This window comes from Lytechinus pictus, chromosome 1, assembly GCF_037042905.1.
Source record: "Lytechinus pictus isolate F3 Inbred chromosome 1, Lp3.0, whole genome shotgun sequence".
NCBI lineage: Eukaryota > Metazoa > Echinodermata > Echinoidea > Temnopleuroida > Toxopneustidae > Lytechinus > Lytechinus pictus.
This window is the reverse complement of record NC_087245.1, coordinates 36,304,500-36,327,676: the sequence shown is the minus strand read 5'-3', so window position 1 is coordinate 36,327,676 and position 23,177 is coordinate 36,304,500. Positions and strand designations below refer to the sequence as shown.

General features: G+C 36.8%; 1 protein-coding gene across 2 annotated transcripts in view; it reads left to right on the top strand.

Moving 5' to 3' along the window:
• LOC129266512 (la-related protein 4-like) overlaps nt 1-23,177 on the top strand; it is a 48,796-nt gene that overhangs the window by 10,958 nt on the left and 14,661 nt on the right. For both annotated transcript variants that reach the window (XM_064101676.1, XM_064101682.1), the window contains exons 3-6: nt 3,902-4,054; nt 9,118-9,202; nt 18,304-18,440; nt 22,667-22,770. In XM_064101676.1, coding sequence (XP_063957746.1) covers nt 3,902-4,054; nt 9,118-9,202; nt 18,304-18,440; nt 22,667-22,770 — 479 coding nt within the window. The remainder of the gene's footprint in view (nt 1-3,901; nt 4,055-9,117; nt 9,203-18,303; nt 18,441-22,666; nt 22,771-23,177) is intronic.

Genomic DNA, 23,177 nt, shown 5'->3' with positions numbered 1-23,177 from the left:
TTAGGTTTCGATAGCAGCCTTTCCCCCCATCTTCCACAAAAGCAAGACAGGAAGTTCAGTAGGCTTTTGCATAATTCATAATAATACTCATCTATTTTTGGAATGTATGACATTTCTTTTCTGTGCATGAGGATGCCCTTGCACTCTTGGTGTCCGGGAAGGACAAGGGGAAGAAAAGGACCGGGGGAAAGGAATAGAGGGGGAAATAAAAAAAGAATGAGAGATTTTGATAGCACAAATTAGGGGTATTTATACCCGCCTGATTGTAAAAAATACCTTTAGATTATGAGAACTTTTTAAAAGATAAATGCCACTTGTAATTATTTCAAAACGAGTTCATACAGAATACAATCAAGTGACCACCTAAGTGTCTGTACATGTATGTATGAAATTAAGATGTGGCAAAGGTGTTTGTGAGAAATTTGCAAAACAAGCATGAAATTTGAGCATGAAGTCGGTCTTTTTTTCCCCCAAGCAACAATAATTCACTGTCCTACGTGCGCCTATGTAGATTTCATGATTTCATAAGTTCAATTGATATAACTGTACCAGGGTAGCGTTTCATGAAAGGATTTGTCAGACGTTTTATCCGAAAATACAATTTTATCCGACAGTTACCATAGTAACAAGGCCTCTCAGCAAATCAGAATCAAGGAAAGATGTCAGATCTGACTACATGAAGAAACGCTCCCCAGATCTAGATCTACCATGAAATAGTGATAATTAACCTTGGGTGTCACAGACTTTATTGTTATGAAATCAGTGTTTACTGCAATTACTTTCATATATCTCAAGCCTTTAAATAGATACCTCCAACAATTCACTATTAAAGGGCACTCACACCTGCCAGAATCATTTAAGTTCTTGTTATAAGCCAGTTAAAAAGAAAAAAAAAGAGAATGAGTATTCTTCTCACATCAAGAGGATCTTGTAGATTTTGTTATTAAAAGGCCATTAAGTTGCAGGTATTTTTATATTACAAGTAAGTTTTCTCACCGACAAATTCTTGGTGGTTCTGATTGGGGTAGAATGGCCGATCAAAAATAGCAGGTATTTTGTTGTGATTGGACGGGTATGAAAGCAGCGAGTGTGGACGGGGAAGAGGGCCGTGTTTACAGAGTCCAGATGGAGGAGGAAGCCTGTCAAGCGATGCTGATGACGTAGATGGTAATAGGGGGAGAGAATAGAGTGAAGTAAACATGTAGCGCTCACATGGATTCTATTCTTAGATCTCGTCTAGGAGATGCAGAGATGCAGAGGAGGTTGGGGGTAGTGATGGGGTAGACATGCAGCAGAGAGAATAGTGTATCAAGAGATGGGAGGAGAGCAAGAGTAAAGTGTGTCTGTTGTCTGTGAGTGGGAGAAGTGGTATTAAGGAGGGAGGGGGTGGCATTTGTACAAAAATAGGAACTTTGTTTTTAGTGCATTTAATAGGAAAGAGGAATATGAAGTGAATATTAGAAAAAAGTTGCAACACATTTTATGATATACAGCATGGGAAATTTTCTTGAAAAATGCAGGCTTAACAAATTAGAGTCAATTTGTTAAGATGAGTTTTGTGTTGATTGTATTTTAGGACAGCCCCAACCCCATTTAAAAGGAGAGCTTTGGGTCATTTGAGCCCTAAGGATATCTAAAATAGTTCCTCATAGAGTGAGAAAAGATCTCCTGTAAAGCTATTGGCTGCAATACAAAGTGTAATTGTGCATACACTGTACATGTAGATACATGAAGAGCCCTTGTTCAGAAAATATTTGTTTATTTGTCATACTGGGATAATTTTCATGCGTTTGGATCAGTCATTGAAGTGCTACATTGCCCAGGAAACTAGCGACTACATTTCATCCATTTTTATTTGAGTCATTGATGAAAAAATAATAGGAAATAATTATTATACAAATGAATGATTGTATCGAAAAATAAATGATCATGTATTTTATTAATAAATGAATCTTTATATAATGAAATAAACAGATGAATCAATGGTGGTATCTACATTAATGAAAAATTAAATGAATTCATGAAAAAATCTGTTAGTTTTTACAAAGATGAATGAATAAATTTCTGATTAGTTTAATCCATCTCTTTTCATAAGATGGCAGTGAAAATATTCCCAGTGGTTGGGGGCCAATTTGCCTTCAGACTGCCTTAAAGAGCCCTGAAAAAAAATAAAAAAGAGCCATTGAAATTTCTTAGGGTCAAATGAAAATTGTAATACAAAGAAAAAAAATTTATGGCTAGCGAGCTCAAAAAGTATTTTTTGTCTGTAAGACATTATATCTGTAACTTGACCGTAAGGTAATATACAAATAATGAATGTTTATGAGTTTATGAGTCTCGGTGCGCGAGTGCAATGGACAAAATCGTATGGATCAAAAATTGCACGATGAATGGATCTAAAATTGCACGGTCGATGACGTCATTGTAAAATGGGCTGAATGATCGATATCAAACAACCAATCAAATCACAAGGATCTATCTAGGTGTTATAATGCTATCATGAAAGAGGTCAGATGTACAAGATGGAATTGCTCAGTTATTGTTCATGTTTCAGATATTTAAAGATAAGTCAAAATACAAAAGTAGGCTAGTGTTTTATTTTCTTTATAAAAACAGGTTCCAAGGGTGTAGCCAATAGTGAGTGCGTATGCAAGTCACATGTTCATGCTTTAATTCTACGCACCCCCCCCCCCCCCCCCCCCCGCTGTACATTTTTCATGCAGCATTTTCCCTATAGCGCGTATAAATCTATCATTCACGGATCTTCTAGCCTTTACATTACCATTTTCCCTTTTATCTGGATCATCCCTGATATTTCTCCATCCCCATGTCTCATTTTCCTCCTATCTATTCTCTCACATATCTAATCCCCTATCCTCAATTTCCCATCTGCCCTCCACACTTCTCTTCTCTTAAGCCATCTGACAACCTGCTACTGTGTATGGTTCCACAACATTGTCATTTTAATATCACTTTATTCTCCCATGATACTCGTCATTTACTGCATGGTCAGTTTCGGTCTGCAATCTCTTTGATTACTTCTTCATCGGAAGAGTCGGCCAGGCCGTGGGTATTGACGAGCGAGCGTTACAGCGTTGCCACAGCCTTGGCTTTGCATGCCGTGGCTGGTGTGTAGCAGAAACCATTATGACGTCAGCAAAACAAACAGGAAGTGTGTCCCCTTGCTCTGACCAAGACGGGACTGAATGAGCAAGTTTTCATTTGCAAAACTGTTGGATTGATATTTGCGGAGGAGTGTACAGATTACTTGAAGTAGCCTGTGATGTCATTGCTTGATACACACAAGATCAAGGATATTAAAAATTATATGAGTATTTAAAGAACTATTGAAGCAACTCTCCCCCCCCCCAAAAAAAAAAAGAAAAAAAAAAAGAAGTGAATGAGATAATATGAATGACATAAAATGATGAATGGATCAATAGATAAATGACAATAAATAAACAATTTCATACTTGATTACTTGCCAAATATTTATATCATATTACGTGGTTATTAATTAGTTGTCATGGCAACTTGCCACTGATTGTTATTTTTGTGAAATCGTGCAGTGTCCTCGAAACTTATTTTGCACGATTTCCTCATGTAAGAGCTATTTCAGATATTTTTTCCCCTCTAAAAATTATTGGTTTTTTGTTGTTGTTGTATGGACTTTTTGTTCAGTTTTGCAGTTTCTGTATACTGTACAGGTGTAAAATAAAGTGTTGCATAGTTTAATCTGTATTCTACACATTAACAATTTCCTGTTCTTACCTTTATATACCGACATGTAAATCCTTCATTTGCATATTATATTGATGTTACCTTTGTGTTTAACCCTAACACCTGTTTCCCTTGTTTTTTTAATTCTCTTCCAACCCCCTTCTTTGTTACCCCCCTGTAGGACCCTCTGGTGCCTTTCAGATGAACGGTGACATGGGCAAGTACACAGCACTTGGTTACCCACCCACCCCCGAATCCCCCGTCTTTCCCCTCGCCAATGGACACTTATTTGGGCCCGAGTACCCTTACCTTCCCGATGGCCAAATTGTTACTGGTAAGTTGCGTGATCCCCCTTGTAATATTGAAGCCTATGCATGGTAACCCTTAATGTATATGTATACCCTCTTCCAAAGTATCTTTTTGTGTGTCAGGTTCATGCAAGAAGGTTCCTTCTACCTTTGATAGCAATAAGGTCTCTCTTGTAAAACTTATTTTCTTGAGTGGTAGTTAATAATGTGATCCCTATCTGAGGGCTGAGGCAGTAGTTTTAAAGGGGATGTTCACCGTGATAAATTGGTTTAATAAAAGCAGAAAAAATGAAGAGAAATATTCCTGAAGTTTTGATGAAAATCCATCAAAAATTATAAATGAATTTAATAGAATTATAAGTTTTTGATTTGTGATGTCGTATGTGAGCAGATGCACTATAAGTTATATAAAATAATATGCTGAAATTTAATTTTTTTACTGTTTCATGATGACTGATTTTTGTCTTTCGTTAGCATAAGTGAAATTATTTGATTGTTGATATACTGAAGGTACAGTAAAAAACATTTTCAAATTCCTTTTTTTTTTAAAGAAAATGTTATTCATTGATTTTTTACTACACAAAATATTTTTATTATCCACTGCACAGTTAAAATCATTTTCATTTTTTTTTGAAAAAAAATTATATTTTGGGGAATTTGTATTACACAACATATGGAGCAGCTGTCCGTCTGTGACATCACAAAAAAATTAAAGCTTCAAAAATTCATATCCCTGTTTATTCTTTGAAGGATTTTCATCAAACCTTCACCAATATCTTTTTCTTCAGTTTTTATTGAAACCAATTTATCAAGATGAACTTTCCTTTTAGGGAGACATCGAAAGGCATGTCCCCATCAGCCTTGGTTATGAAATCATCCAGCCTTTTCTAATAATTTTTAATCAGAATGATCTTCAGATTAATTCGCGGACGCTTTCAGAAACGTTCAGAATCGATTGGAAGTGCCCGTCAACTCACATTTGACAGATGAGGCCATTGTCGAAAGTTGGTGGACTGGGACAGCACACCGTCTTAAGATTCGACATAGTCTCCTTTGCTATGAAGGGCTATTAGGGTCATATTTGTAGAAAGCGTCTACGAAGTTATTGCTAAAATGCCGTATTATCTTGCATGCATGTATTTTAGCTAAAAATGTGCACGCCTTGTCGCCTAAGGTTACAGTTCATGCTGAAGAGAGAAGTCCCCCACTTAAGCAGATTGAAAAGGGGGTATCTTGAATATAAAGATTTAACCAAAGGAGGCTGATTGGGCTAGAGTCACATGATTGAGCAAATTTGGACAGATAGGCCCGTATTCTGAAGTCGGGTTTAACTTAAACTTAGGTTTAAAGTTGTGGTTTAAGTATGGTCAGCCAATTGTTACATAAATCACTAACAGTAGAGATATAACATTTCAGCTCATTTGGCTCTCAAATCATTCATAATTGTCTAGGAAGTATAAATAGATTGTCTTCACCATCGATGAATCAGGGAAGAGCACAGTAAACATAAGAAACGTACAACTTAATAAAAACTTTTGATACTTTTGGCTTCCCATACTTAAACCACAACTTTAAACCTGAGTTTAAGTTAAACCTGACTTCAGAATACGGGCCATAGAGTCCAACCCAGTGTGAGATGGTCGTGATTGGACCATACATCATCGCACTTGTCGTTGATATGAGGCAAACTACCGGACTGGGTTCCCCCCAGTCAGGCTAGCATTTACCAAGCATGCACTGCTAACCATCAAAAGCTTTTTATTTTCCAACTTCATCAGTTATAAAAGGACAAGTCCACCCCTAATAAAAGTTGATTTGAATAAAATGAGAAAAATCCAACAAGCATAACACTGAAAATTTCATCAAAATCGGATGAAAAATAGGAAAGTTGTGACATTTTAAATTTTCGCTTGATTTCACAAAACGGTTATGTGTACATCCTGGTCGATATGCAAATGAGGAGATTGATGGCATCATCCAATCACTATTTCTTTTGTATTTTATTATATGATGTATGAAATATTATAATTTTTCCTCGTTGTCAAGTGAAACAATTCCCCCTGAACTTGTGAAATTAGCACTCTGTTAATACTGTAAGGTTCAGTCAAGTTGGTCCTTATTGTCAAATCTGTAAAAATTGAAAATATTGTATGATTCAAACAATAAAAACCAACAGAAATAGTGAGTGATGGACATCATCAACTCTCTCATTTGCATGTTAATGAGTTGTGCATATAACTGTTTTGTGAAAAATAAGTGAAACTTTAAAGTGTCATAACTTTCTTATTTTACATCCTATTTTGTTGAAATTATCAGTGTTACGATTGTTTGATTTTTCTTTATTTATTCAAATCAACATTTTCCTGGGGTGGACTCGACCTTTAAACGTCATATACCCCTTTCATAAACCCAATAAAACATATCCTCCAATTAGCCGCCTAAGAGTAATGCGGATAATTCAATAAAAATTGCGTTCACAAACTCCATAAATTATTTTTACGAGCGCCCGTCCTGAAAAAGGCGGATAATCGTCATGACAACTGGACACGCCCCCTCCAATGCGGTTGTGTTGGAAAAGGGTGACCTTGTGACCGCACCATGGCAATTATCCGCATTATTTGGAAATACGTTCATAAACTCAAAATCTTGTCCCGATGCCGCTATTATGCGGATAATAGCAGCATCAGAATAATGCGGATAACTCTTGTCCTCCTCTGATTTTACGACCAAATTATGCTGCTATTAGCCGCATAATTGTGTTTTATTGGGTTTATGAAAGGGGTAATAGATTCTGTTCAGCCTCAAAGAACTAATTGAAGTATTCTCATTAGTTTGTTTTGCTTGACATTTTAAAGAACTTTCGTAGCAATCATTTGGTGGCTTTAAATGTTAAAAGTATAGTATAATATCATGGAAAAATTTCTTAACAAATAACATCAAGATGTATAAATCAACAGATGCTTGATCAAGATGGGATCCTAATCTTTATTCATGGTATAGAAAATATGATTTTTGGGGTTTCTATCGCTTAAACGAAATTCAAGTGTATTTATTTCTTTGAAATTAATAGCAATAGGGTTTATGTGTAGGAGGGGTATGATATTAAAAAGATCATCATTGAGGGGGTGCCATGGCTTTGATTATGAATATAGATATATTAGAAATGTGTATCTGCTTTGACATGCCCGGCCTATAGAAAAACAGTTAATTCATTAATAATTGCAGATTTGTTGAAATAAAATTAATAAGATAAGTATGTTTTGGTTAATCATCATTGCAGCCTTATTGTATTTAATTTTGGCTGATACTAGTGAAAATTGCAAGGTTTTTTTTTTTGTGGCAATGTTCATCGTTGAAATTTGATGCACCTGTTTATAACCTCCTTTGATGGTATTTAATACTGTGGAGAGCACTTTGGTTGTGGTCACATAACATTGTCTTGATTTCATGAGCTATATTTACCTGTCTACTCTCGGGAATCAATCATACACTGATTATACATGTCTCTCTAGGTGGTTTCAAACCGCCTCGATCACAAGAATCCCCGTTAAATTACGAGAACTTTTTTAGGCTGAAAAATACCCATTAATTATTCCTGCATTCACACCGCCCTGAAACATACCCTTTGGGATAAGTTCCTGAAGTTACGAGCATGCGCAGTATGGTCTGATAAGCAGCAAGGCGCGAAATTCAAAATCACTAGCCCAGCAGCAACCCATGCACGGCGCCGCACCCAACGACACGCTGGGCTAAAAGTTCCCGTAATTTGCTTTCAGACCGCCAAAATACCCACGACCTTGGAAAAATCCCCGCGAAAGTTCTCGTAATTTCGCCAAGTACCTACTATTTATCGGGTATTTTCTTTCGGGGATATTACGCGTAGTTTGCTTTCACACCGCCAAAATACCTGGTATTTTCTGATCGGGGTAAATTTCCCGATCAGAGAATACCTGGAACTGGCGAACTTCGAGGCGGTCTGAAACCACCTTCTTTGCCTTCATCGTCAGGCACATCACTCTCTACAGAGCAGAAGGAAAAAGACCCTGTTCCTAAAACACAGACATGTTTTGCTTACAAATTTAGAATTGATTAAATTTCCCCCCTGCAGCGGACTTGTCCTAAAATATCCCAACGCTCACAAACATCAACCTCCCACGCTGGATGCGACCATTCCTTCCATGTACAAGTGTGCCACTTTGGCAACTCATTTGTGTCCCAATTTGTAGTCTCCAACTGTCTCCAAACTTGGAAGGCCGTTTTGTGAATGACTTGTACATGTTATCACACAGTATCAAAGAGATGTTATCACACAGTATCAAAGAGACTTCTTAAATTGATATACCAGTGTCCACATTGCAGTTAACGTTGATTTTATGAGAAATCCTGTAAATCCAAGGATAATTGTCACTATTTCATTGTAGATCTAGATCTGGTTCAGTTAAAAAAAAAACTGAACTTTGTGAAATCATAAAATCAATTCTGAAGATCACAAACACAGATAAGCACATGTGGGATAGTGTATTATTATTGCCTTAAAAAATGGTTTGACATCCGGCTGGAATTCCATGCTTATTTTGTCAATTTCTCGGCAATTACACAAATCCTTCCAGAATCCTTTGGCAAAGTTGAGTGTGAAAATGTGGATAAGTGCCTTGCCAAAGGGTGCTAGGCTGTGGTGGGATTCAAGCACACGCTCCTCTGATTATAATGGGAGAGTCAGAACCACTACATCATCGCTCTACACATTAATTTTAATGATGATAATGATAATTTGCTACATTCATGTAGTGATTTGTACAATGTTTCTACGCGCTGCATATTATTTTACCCCACTTTACCTCACGGGTACCCTTATTTAGTGCTCGACCATTCAAGGAATTCTTTCCGAACAGGTACCCATTTACTGTACCTGCGTGGAGAGTTGGTAATGTAGAAGGGAATGAATGCTGCAGTGGGATTTGAACCCCAGACCTTGTGGTACAATGTCCGGAGACAAATCCACTGAGCCACAACACCTCTAATAATTAGATTCAGAATTTGGATGACTCTTCTCACTCCTAACAAGTGTTTTCTGTTTGTTCTTTGACAGCTGAAGACATCTCACAGCAGGAGCCTCCGAAAGGAGATGATCTACGCAAACGTCTTCAGAGACAACTAGAGTACTATTTCTCCAGGTATGTTACCATTCAAGACTGACCCCTACCTAAACACGAAAACAAACACACACACTTATATACAGTGCGTCCCACAAAAAACGAAACCGAGATTCGAGATTTATCGATGATTTATTGTAACTTAATCACAAATACAATAGACAAATGACCTACCATTTTACAGCTTAGAATCTCCTCTTTTATCTGAAATTACTTAGATTATCTGTTCAATATATGAGGAATAATCTTAGTAATTTCAGATAAAATAGGAGTTTTTAAGCTTTACATTGGTAGGTCATTTCATGATTAAGTTATGATAAATCATCGCTAAATCTCTGTTTCGTTTTTTGTGGGACGCACTGTACAACACAGGCAGACCAACGAGTAACAAAGAACACACAGTCAACCTTCACATGCTACTCCAATACAGAGCCCGCATGCTTCACAGCCCAAGGTCACATTCTGCATTAGACTGATGGGATCTTTAAAAGTAAAGAAAAAAAGTATTTGAAAAGGAAATTGTATGACATGTCATATAGCATCATTTCATAAAATGTCATAACTTTCATAATTCACATCCTTTCAATGAACTTTCAGCATTATGCTAGTTGGGTTTTCTATTTTTATTCAAATCCAATTTTTGTTTGTATGGATTTGCTTTTAAATGGGTCCTGCCCTCAATGCTTCTCTTTATCTCATCTTCCACAAGGAAGAACTGCAGTGGGTGAGAAAATGAAGAAAAGATTATGCGATAGTGGACTGTCATTGGGACAGGAGGATTTGAGGTCACAGTGGCAGTAGTTTTCTATGACTTTGATGTTCGGTGGATTGGCGTGGGTTTGTCACAGTCGATTCATAAGTTTGTTGTCACGGTGTGTGATTCGGAGGGCTTTGAGTCATGGTACTTTGACTAAGACGAGGGAGGAAGTACGTAGAGTCCTTGTGACGCACACACGCATGCCCCGGACCAATCTATGTTTACTCGGAAAGGCTTGTTCTCTATCGCTGATGAACATTCGTGGGGGCTTCTATTATAAAAGGCAATGGCTTTGTGGGGATTTAGGCTGTTGTGCATGACAGAGATATAGATGAAGTTGGACCTTCCTCTTCCCATTGAAGTAGCATTGAATTCCTAATACTGTATATTGTGAAGTCTTTATGGTGATGCTTTCTGAAGGTTCTAAGAAGGCAATGGCTGTATGGGCATTAGTGTGTTGTCCCTGGCAGAGATATAGATGAGAATGCATGATCCCTCCCCCAGAAAAATTTCAATAAATAGCATTTTGAATTATTTATATCTTTGAAAGTTTTTTGATTGGCTCGCTATACAGTTCAACTCTCATAATTTTATTTTGAATAATGATTTAAAGCCAAGTACATCTAGGTGCAGCCAACAATCATTTCATAAAAAAAGTCTTTAGAATAATTATCAATTTTCACCATGTCATCATAGATTGAGATCTTGGTCATTTGCATAAACCTAACTGTATGAAATCATTATAAAATCAATATGTGGAGCAAACGATTACACTGAAGATTACCAGCACAGATAGGCACATGTGGGACAATTGCTCAGGAAGAGACCTGACTCATGGTTGGAATGCCATGCTTATTTTTGTTAATTTCTCAGCAATTGCATATTTTCTACCATAATCATTTGGCACGTATTTTTCATTTATACAAACACTTGGTGGTCAATAAATCAGATTTTGAAAGGACTCACATCTAGATTGTTAAAACTGGCATTTATCTCTGAAGCTCTACTTTTGAAGTTCTGTCTTTTCTCATATCTTTAAGTTCTACTTGTGTCTTTAAAGTTATACTTGTATCTTTATTCTTTTTAAAGTTCTGCTTGGGAAGTGAGTTGTTATTTAATTGAAATGAAATGTACCTTGTGAGAGTGATTCCTATTGCAGTATTTATCAAATGACTTTTTAAGGAACATTATTAATTTAGTTGCAGATAAGTCTTTATCACATGGTTGGTTCATAGCACCTGAACTCCATCTCTAACAGAACAGCGGGGTATGATGATATTCTACATACATTGCGGAAATCCCTGTTAGATTAAAAAAAATATGTATAATATGATATTCAGGTCAGGGCTATTCATTTTATTAGCAAAACTTGGTCAGCAGACATGGCAAGCTAGTTGGACATGCAGCTGCAAATATACCAATTTGTATTCCAAGTGGAGTCGATGTTAATATTGATTGATTGGACCAATTAAACTGTGCTTGTCTCGAGGTTGACACTCCTTGCTAGTTCAATTTTGGGGAAAAGACGCTTGATTTGGGACAGTCTCATTATTGCGCTTTCATTACCTGAAGCCCCAGTCGATTGATACGAGACATGGTTGCTGTTGACAATCAAGGAAGTTGGACAGAGTGTAGAGATGTATTATTCATTATGTACACTACAAGAATTAGTAGTACTGTGTTAACAAGAGGGTTAAAGGAGTTGGATTGGATAGAGGAAATTGGTGAGCTACTCTAGTACCTGGGAAGGTTCATTGGCCATATGGTTCATGAGCAATTGCTTTTTCTTTATCCGATGCTAATTTTGAGCTCCTAAGCCCACTTATGCTACATTGTATTACAGTTTACATTGGACCATATGGAAATCTCAAAGGCTCTCTTGGGCATTTCAGGGGGTGAAGGGGGGGGGGGGGTTGCCCCTAGTCCCGTGTAAGTTATTCCCTGTTCATGAGCGATTGCTTTTAACTGTTTTATGTAGTGTGTTTGTCCAGCAAGACATCTTTAAGGAATTTTACGTTGAAGGATGCATTAGAGCAATTTTCCCAAACTTAGGTAGACTAATGAAAATGAATCTCAGATTAAAAAGCCAATCGCATTTACTGTAGGTGAGTTCCAACACAGGTTTACATGTTGCATGGTCTGAGCACAGAAGTGCATGAATGGGACTATGCAGAAATGTTGGACCCAAACTTTAGCTCTATTAGGTCAAAACTTTAATATAAATTATAAAGGAACCAATCCTTTGCAGTTTACATTTTGGTTAAATAATTCTTCCAACATAAATGAAACGCACAATTACTGTTTTCATCTTTTTCATAAAGGGAGTTTTCCTTTAAAGTTCGAACACATTTTTTTCAATTAGAAATTATAAACTTGTGATCACTCAACACAGTAGCAACTTTTATATATATTTCATCCAATCCACAGTTGCCCATTCCAGCAAACTTGTAAAAAAAAAAAAACCAACCATATGGTGTAAAGAATAAGAGAAAATACAGATTTTCTGTTTTTACGAGTCATATGTGTTAAACATCTCATTCATTATCATACCCTCGGCCTCCATGTACATGTACACTATGCATACCCTTATCAGTCATGTACATTCACACGAGGTGAAGAAAAGGAAATACATTGAAATTATGCAAATAAATTAGTGGGTGAGAGGTACATGAAAAGCAATTATGCCGGTTTGCTGTACAAATAACTCGTTAGCATTCTGAAACTTGTCTGGATTAGAGTTGACATGTTTGTTATGAATAATGGTATACCACCCTTTTGAAATACCCCGGGGGAATCTGGCTTCTTGCTTGAATATGTCATCTCGGTCTGTTTTGTATTCATAGCCTTTTTATCTCCATGTATATGAAACTGGTTGTGTGGGAGAGACTCTTTTGAATAATAAGATGTCACGAGAACAGAAGTGAATCACTGGTATGATTGAAAGTGACTCCCACCTGTAAACATCAGGAGGCAAAATGAGCTTTCACTATAAAGCCCTTAAAGCTAAATTACAGTAGTTGCAGTAAAACACTAATTTCGTGAGAAAGTCTGTAAAACCAAGGTTAAGTATGACTATATCATCGTGGATCTAGATCTGTACAGTTACATAAACTGAACTTTGTGAAATCATAAAATCTAAGCTGAAATACAATCACACTGAAGATCGCCAACACAGATAGGCACACGTGGGACAGTGTATTATTATTGCTGGAATAAAGACCCGACGTAAGTGACCGAATCCGCGCTTATTTTGCTTATTTCTCAGCAATTACACAATTTCTTCCAGAATCATTTGGCACATATTTTTTATTCATACAAACAGACACTTGGGTGGTCATTATAATAGATTCTGTAAAAAGTCATTTTGAGATCGTTACCAGAACTGGAATTTACCTATAAAGGACAAGTCCACCCAAACAAAAACTTGATATGAATAAAAAGAGAAAAATCCAACAACCATAACACTAGAAATTTCATCAAAATCGGGTGTAAAATAAAAAAATTATGACATTTTAAAGTTTCGCTTAATTTCACGAAACAGTCATATGCACATCCTGGTTGGTATGCAAATGAGGAGACTGATGATGTCATCCACTCACTATTTCTTTTGTATGTTATTATTTGAAATATGAAATATTCTAACATTGTCAAATGAAACAATTAATTCCTCCCTGAACATGTGGAATTAACATTGTTTAATACTATATGGATCAGTCAAGTTGGTCCTTACTGTCAAATCTGTTAGAAATAAAATATTTATTATTCAAACAATTAGAAACAAGAAGTGAGTGACATCATCATCGTCTGTCTCATTTACACGTCACTGAGTTGTAGATATCTGTGTTTTGTGAAAAATAAGCGAAAATTTAAAATTTCACATCTTTGTTATTTTACATCAGATTTTGATGAAATTTTTAGCGTTATGCTAGTTTGATTTTTCTCTATCTATTCAAATCAAAAATTTTCTGGGGTGAACTTGCGGATTAAGTAAGGACCTACGGATCCGCCCTGAAAATCCTTGTTTTGTTATCTTACATTACTGTTGATATATTTTACTGACTGTTACCTTCCTTTGAAGTCATTATTTATCAGATTTGGCCTTTAAGTGATTTACACACTATAGTAGGCTTGAGAATAATGAAATTTGTTTATTTAGTTTATTATAAATTCATCATTAATATATCCTGGTTGTGAGATATGATTATCTAAATGGACTTCCATTGTGCGCCTGAATGGAACCGAAACAATTATGCTAATGACTGCATACATGTAGATGGCTGAAACATTTTTTTTATTGGATCCAGGAGAAGAAATTCAGCGGAGTTGCTTTAGGTGGTTTCAGACCGCCTTGAAGTTCGTCAGTTCCAGGTATTTTCTGATCGGGAAATTTACCCCGATCAGAAAATACCAGTAATATTGGCAATGTGAAAGCAAATTATGTGTAATCTCCCGAAAGAAAATACCCACTAAATAGTAGGTACTTGTCAAAATTACGAGAACTTTCGCGGGGATTTTTCCAAGGTCGCAGGTATTTTGGCAATGTGAAAGCAATTTACAGGAACTTTTAGCCCAGCGTGTAGTTGGGCGCGGGCGCCGTGGGTGGCTGCTGAGCTAGTGATTTTGAATCTTGCGCCTTGCCCGCTTATCAGACCATACTGCGCATGCTCGTAACTTCAGGAACTTAACCCGAAGGGTATGTTTCGGGGCGGTGTGAATGCAGGAATAATTAATGGGTATTTTTTAGCCTTAAAAAGTTATCGTAATGTAACGGGGATTCTCATGATCGAGGCGGTTTGAAACCACCTATTGAGCCCTAGAAATATTGCAGTTCAACCCCTCTCCTCACCCTAATAAAAACCCAGTTTATTTCATTGTTAAAAAAAATGCAGTACATGTATGAGACAAGAGTACAGTAGACTTTTATGAGTGAATGATAAGCCTAGCTATCCTTTGCTTTTCATATTGTGTTCAAACTACCTTATTTCGCTCTGATTGATTGTTTAAAATGCGATTGCAATTTAGCAAATTTTTATCAGTGTAAAACTACAAGCTGAATAAATGCACATTTTGTCGAACTACAGTTGGGCCAAGCTGATCTAATTTTAGCAAACTTTGATACATGTATATCCCAAGCATGTTCACATTCAAAGGAGAGAACAGCGCATTTTAAACACATTTTGCTTTGTCTGAACATGCTGTTTATATCACTTATCAAAAGACAGATGATAACAGTATTGGATTAGGAAGGGTTGACTAGTGGTTAAAGGTGATAGATAATAGGACCAAACCATAGTAATTTAGCCCATGAGATTTTCTTTTGGTTAAGAATATTATCTCATATAATCTGCACGTGATCAGCGGAGGCTCATGATGTCACCAGAAAAAGCTTACGCTGCATTTGCAAGTATTTTAAAGACCAAATTAGTCTTGAGTTTATGCATTCTGATTATTTTGTTTATGTATTTGCTAAAAAAAATATTGAACTGTTGTAACTCTTATACCCCTTTCATAAACCCATCCTCCAATTAGCCGCCTAAGAGTAATGCGGATAATTCAATAAAAATTGCGTTCACAAACTCCGAAAATAATCTGCACTATTTTTACGAGCGCCCGTCCTGAAAAAAGGCGGATAATCGTCATGGCAACCGCACACACCCCCTCCGATGCGGTTGTGTTGGAGAAGGGTGACCTTGTGACCGCACCATGGCAATTATCCGCATTACTTTGAAATGCGTTCTTAAAGTCAAAATCTGGTCCCGATGCTGCTATTATGCGGATAATTGCAGCATAAAAATAATGCGGATAACTCTGGTCCTCCTCCGATTTTATGACCAAATTATGCTGCTATTAGCCGCATAATTGGGTTTATGAAAGGGGTATTATTTGGATTTAGTCTAGACGGTCCAGGTATTGGAGCAAATTCAGGAGACTCGGCCTCTTGGGACCATAGAAATCTGTTCAACTTAAGTGAAATTCGACTAAGAAGGTGTTGTAAACACACGCTTTGCATTTTCTGGTCTGAAATAATGCTTTGATTTAGCCAATTATTTGACATTGATGTCGACGTATAAAGAGTACATGCACACATCAACTGGCCATTGTGGCGTGCGTCTGTAATCCAAGCTCATTGGGGAAGTTACAAATTGATGCAGAGTTTCGAGCCCCGGTCAAGTCGTCGTTTGAATTATGACAAAGGTCGTTCCCAGATGTAATCATATCTGGTTGATACACAGACACACACACATTGCAGTAGACTTGCATATACAGCAACTTCATTCGCTTGTAGTGGTAAAGTGTACTTCATAAACACACTTCCAATACTCTTCACTGATATTGCTTAGTGATGACCTCTTATAGCGTTAATCTTGTACATATATTTCTGCGCCTTGTTATTCATTCATAGAGGAGTAGGTTTTGATCCTGTAAGACCACATAGGGATTGACCACATTAGGCGTACTCACACCCACCCACACCGTGAAAATACCTGTTCATGCCCTGAGGAGCATTTCATGAAAGGACTTGGACGTTTTATCCGACAAATCCAGTATTATCCGACAGTAACCATAGGAAAAGTGTTTCTCAGCCAGTTCAAAATCAAGGAAAGTTGCTAGATCTGACAACTTGTTGAACAAAATTGTTAATAGAATGATCGCCTGGAGTCCCGCTAATTCATTTCACGCATTAACACCCAGACTCAACCAGATAAAGTTCTTGTAGTTGTAATCCTAAAACAATACTTCTTCATAGCAGATGATGCACATTCTTCTTGTACACAAAGTGGTGGCAGTTTGTTTTACACTTCAATATTCCAGCAACCTTTTGGCAATTCAATCGAAAGTTCCTTTTATTTTGAAAATTACATGTGTATTGCAGGTATTTGCTTTTTCGTGGATATTGCAAGTCACATTACTCGCTTTACGCTGTGTGAGCAAAAAAGCAATTTTTTTTCATCAGTTGGTGCTAAAGCACCTCCTTTAGGTGTGAACATGCATAAAGCACCAATGGTAGAGAGTATTTGTGGACACCCAATCTAGATAAGATCAAATGCATTAGGGAGATTGAGAGTGCAGAATTTTTGACGTGGCCGACGATTCACTTCTGTGTAAAAAAACATTGGCCGTTAAGAATTAGATGTGGCAGCTTCTCCACTTTTTATTGAAAGGAGACGTGTCCAAGGTGCTATGAATATGATTAGTCAAGTGACCTGCAAAAAGGTCAACTCACGATTATGATTAGTAAAAACTTAAAGGACCCCCAAGCTGTCATCGTGGTATTGTTTATAGATCCACAAATGGAGATATTCTTTCACACAAGTGTATACCATATATATATACAAAGTTCAAAATAGAAGGAAATATTAAATTTCATGCATATACTACAGTGTACAGTTACGTTTAGGCAAATTATTTTAAAACGTTGAAACATTGTCATTCAATTTATTTTCTCAAACTTGTGTCAGGATCCTTTTGACTACAGACTGTTACAGGGTTTTCAGTGGGACTCAAGAATAGCATACAAATGTTTGCCTGTATCGTTCCTTTAAACGAAGTTATGTTCAACTGTTCTCGCCTGTAATGCTCGGGACATGCATGCTATCTCGGTAAACATATGGTGCAACTGCAATTTGTTCATGCACTCGGAATCCCCACTTTGCACATTTCCCCGCAAGGTTGTGGCAGTATCAAACATGGGAAAAACAAACGTCAGCATTCCCCCCTTGGAAAAATGAGAAGAGTTTCATCCCCCCCCCCTCCTCTTTTCCATATGGAGATCAGATGAACCCTGCGCTGTACAGTCATCAAGGCATAGAATGCAGAATTTCCTGCCGATCTGAACGTGTGTGTGTATCTGTTGCACCCAATTGTTCTCAATACATGCAGGCACCCATGTACACACACACACGGGCAAACACATGATTATGTCAATGATTGGAGACAACTCATGTTACAGAGGAGAGGTCATTGCCAGATTTTGATACAGGGTGATTAACGCTTACTAATGAATGACTCAATATTTACAAACATAAACCCCTCTCTGATGTAGGGGAAGCAGGGAATTTAAAGCTTACATGGGGAGAAATGTGAGAGCAGACTAAAACTGTTCTGCATGAAAGGACCCCAAAATGAAAAAAATAAGAAAATGAAAACTTCCCCCCCCCCCCTCCAAAAGAGCAGAAATCCCTCAAATCTTACTCTTCTCATCCATATTCATATTGTCATAGTAGCTGGTAAAGTCATCATTGATTATCATTTGATATCATTTTGGATAAAACCTATTTCATTACAGCTCAAATCTGAAATAAAAAAACAGGTAATTTTCAAACATCCGTCTATTCATTAGGTTTTTGTTCTTATTCTCATGCAGGGAGAACCTGGCCAATGACAGATATCTCCAATCACAGATGGACTCAGACCAGTATGTGACCATCAAAACGATAGCCAGCTTCAATGCGGTCACCAAACTAACCCATGAATTGCCGCTAGTAATAGATGTACTGAGGGGTGAGTATATCAGATAGAGACGATACTAGGTGGTGCTGCACCAGCCCGAGTTAGCTCAATCTCAAGATTTTAGCCCGATCGGCCCTCTTTGTGATTAATCTCGAGATTTAAGAAACCAAGAGGAGCGATTCCTGCTCGAGCGAGGCATCGATGCATTATGGTCTGACACCGTGAATAAATAATCCGGAGTGCGTCCACACCTGCGAATTAGCGGGATAATGCTATTTTGCAAATAATCCCAAGTTGACTTGCAATCTCGAGATTAATCATGCGAACTAGCACGATAATTGCGTCTCCATTACAAATAATCTCGAGATTGTCCAGATCGGGATAATTTGCCGGATCAGAAGTAGCGCTCTAATTTGAAAACTCGGGCTGGTGCAGATGGCCGTACTGATCAATTATATTCTTTATTGATCCAAAGGTATTCTATTAAACTGGAAGCACCAGAATGGGATTCTGATAAGATTCAATCGTAAGGGAAGTCCACCGCTATAAAAAGTTGATTTAAAGAAAAAGAGAAAAATCAAACAGACAACACTGAAAAATTTTATTAAAAAAAATCTGGGGCCTGTTTAATAAAGAGTTACAAGTATCACTTAATTGTTTTGCACGAGTCTTGGGTCACATGATCTAGGTCAAAGCTCATTTAGGGACAATGAACATAGTATTTTATTATCATATCAATTGTGTTTTTTTTTAAATTTTTTAATTGTTTTCAAAGTCAGCACTGCTGCTATATTGAATCATGTAATGCAGGCGAAACTGCCAAAGGCGTTCCACTTTTTCAAAATGTGATCTTGGGAACTTTCAGTGTTGAAATTCATGTGAATAATTTTTGTTTACTAAAAATAAATATCGATAAAAACATGGATATGACCATGACAGTCGCCTTTTGATGTATCTATAAAATGTTGCTTAATAGAAATATATATGGTTTAGACAGAAGAGATTCAAATTTAAGAAACCTTTTTGTAAGAGAAATAGAATAATTACAAACAAAGAATTGAAGTAGCCAGATTAAGAGATTACTGGAGAAAATATTAAATGTATTGTGATATTCAGTGGATTATGACATGTGTAATGAATTATGAATGAATCCTTCATTTAGAGGTACCAAAAAAAAAAGATCTCGGGTAGCAATCAGTGTCAGAATCACCTCTAGCAGTTTGTAGTAAAGATACAATTGCAGGTTTTCTCCCCAGAACGATCCCAGAGTCTACTTTGGCTTCATTAAAAAAACAAAGAGCATGCTATACAACAGACGATTTGAGCAAGGCTGGTTGGCTGTTGAGTTTGAGCAAACCTGGGCTGATGGAGCCTCACTATGCCACAGATTGATGATAATTTTATAAAGGGAAGATGAAATCTTCAAAAATTCATTTACAAATTCATGCTTGAATCAGTGATTTGAGCTCTAACAAAGCTTTGTGATGGATCATAGGGCTAATTTTTATGATTGATCATACACAATAGTCAATGCAATCAATCACAGAAATGAGCCCTAATATCAATTGCTGCACTTTGTGTTACAGGGCCTATGTGGAGTATGTAGTTATCCTGAGGAAACTCTCCCTTGTTTGTCATATACAAAAATATTAATATCTCCCTAATGTCCTCTGACTCGAGGGCACACCAGAAATATATTTAGGATTGCATGTAGCATGTAGGGGTATCCGCAATGAAAAAATATCCCAAGTCATGTTTGGTAGAGGATTGGTTTTGATAATTCTTAGTGATGAATAATATCAGGAGGACAAAGCATGAATAAAATAAATGGAATTTATAACTCAAAGGCAAAAATATGTAACCAGTGAAGAAAAACTGAAAGCACACCCCTCCCATTAAAAAAGCGAACCAGCCAGGTTTGAATTCATTTTTATTTCTGTAAAGTAATAAAATACATCATATAAAATGTTTTACTTAGTTATATACAAAATAATTTCATAATAAAAATATAGTCATAATACCTAATGAATACAAAATAATGGACGGAGAAGGAGGAAAATATCATGAATATTTAAAAAGTAATCACAATGATTGGAACTTCAAATTTGATAAATTGGTTATTAACATCACTGCAGTCAAGTGCTGGGCTACGCAAATGAATTTATGATGTGGTCTGACCCTCTTTTAGGGGGCCTACTGTTCCATTATACTATTCATAACACTTTTTGATGCCCCCCCCCCCCCCCGAATGAATAGGTTTGGGAGCGGGAGGTCCGCATTAAAGGAAACCAAAACCCAATAAGAGAAGCAATCTTATCGAAAGAGTAAAACAAGAGGAACAGTTTTAAAAAAACAAGTTTCATCAAAATTGGTTGTGAAATAGGCAAGTTATGGACATTTGAAAAGTCTTGTTGTACTTTTTATGGGGATCCTCAAATTAGAAAACATGCTTCAAAATGGCTGATTTTGTGGACAACCCTCCATTTGTTTTGTATACAGATTTTCAGATTTTCCCCTTTATTTAAAATATTTCACATCAACTCCTCCTCTTGACCTTGACATATGTGGTGTGAATTATATTTTCCCATGACACATGTTATGCTCAGAATGAGGGAATATGCTATTTTAAAGATAATAGGGAAAATCTTAAATATTGTGTACAAAACAAATGGAGAGTTGTCCACAAAATCAGCCATTTTGAAGCATGTTTGCCAATTTGAGGATCCCCATAGGAAGTACAACAAGGCTTTTGAAACATCCATAACTTGCTTATTTCACAACCGATTTTGATGAAACTTGTTTTAAATTATTCCTCTTGTTTTACTCTTTCCAATAAGATTGCTTCTCATCTTGGGTTTTGGTTTCCTTTAAATGCACATCCTCTTCATAAAGCCAGAAGAAAAAAAATCTGGGGAGTATTTCATGAAACTAATATCAAGCAGCTGAAATCCTTGCAACTGATTGGCGTAGAGCAATTCACTGACAAGATGTCTTATGAAACACTACCCCGGGGAGCGTTTCATCAAGTGTTTCATCGTTTACCCCTGTTATAAGCTACCAAAATCTTTGTCTCATTTGCCAAAATTAGTTTTGTCTGTGAATATGTGTGACGGGCATGTTTCATAAAACACTCCCCCGAGCCCTGACTCCAACCAGACAACATCGTAGGGGATGAAGAACCGTGTCCTGTTACAGAAAGCTTAGAGATTGATCGTGGGTTGATTTCTACGATTGATTATTGTATATGATCAATCGTGAAAGTCAGCCTTGCAATCAATCTCTAAGCGTTATGTTACCGGGCCCAGGATGGTTTATTAATGAGATGTAAAATGACTCAACGTTTGATTGTGACCAGGGAGATGAGAAGAGAGACGGGAGAGTGGAGATGGAGACATGATAATTGGTAGAGATAGCGTCCCATCAATTCCTAGAAATAGAAACCGCGATGCCTGTCCTCTTATTCTTGGGCAGTTTGATGGAGTTGTGGTCAGTGCTTGACAAGAGGTCGTTTGCATTTTGAGTAAAATCTTGTCTCCCCATGCTTGGTGGTTGTGTTATTTTCAGCCAACGATATTCAATACAAATATAGCAAATTTCTCATCGGGAATACAGTCAAACTAAAAAAAGCAATACTGGTAGGGAAAATGATGCATGGATTCCTTTCTATTTGTACACATACAAGGCAGACATATTGCTACGCAAAATGGGGCCTAATGTACCATATGGTAGATTTGAAATTTTATAAATACCTTTATGTGAAGAAGTATTCCAACTTCCAAGTGTTGATATTATTTTTTCAGTGAGCACAAATGATCTGGTTTGTCATAATTATTTACTTTTTATAATAAATAAAACATTAGACTAGTTTCTTAATACTATGAAATATATGAAATATTATTTCATATAAGATTCCTGCAATGATTGTTAGAATTCTCTAGGTATTTTGGGGTTGGATTTATTTTGAAAATCATCATCATTATCATCATCATCTACATCATCATCATCTACTTCGTCATAATCATCATCATCAATATCATCATCATTGTCATTATCATCATCATCATCATCGATATCATCATTGCTATTGTCATTGTCATCAATATCGTCATTGTCATCACCACCATCAATGTCATTGTCATTGTCACCACCATCATTCATCTTCATCAATATCGTCTTTGTCTTCACTATCACCATCACCACCACCACCACCATTATCACTATTGAAAAAGATGACTATCAATATTCATTTTGATTTCCTTTCCTTGTCCCCCTTGCAGAATCACCCCTTGTTCAAGTAGATGAGAAAGGAGAGAAGGTTAGACCGAATCACAAACGATGTACAGTCATCTTAAGAGAGGTCCCAGATACTACTCCAATCGAGGTTAGTCACTGCCCTAAAGGACTTGATTAAAGTTTTTTTTTATTTCAAATCTTTTAATGTACAAAATTTATTGAATTTTGTTTTTATTTTCAATTTTGATTATGTTTTGTAATGTTCAAAATTTAATGAAATTTCTCTTTACCTTCAATACTAACAACATCACATGGAATTATGTGATTGAAAAAAAGAAAAGAAAATGTATTTGAGCGTTCTTTCCAATGGACAGTGTATTTTCCAAATGCATTCACACCTGCACTGAATACAGCGATTTGGCACGATGACACACTGAGCATCTGTGTTTTAAGACGTCTTTTGGTATTGGTGTGACTTCTTAGACCGATGTAGCCATCCTGAAATGCATGCAGGAATCGAAGTAAAGTGTGGTGATTATCATGAAATATTTGTGA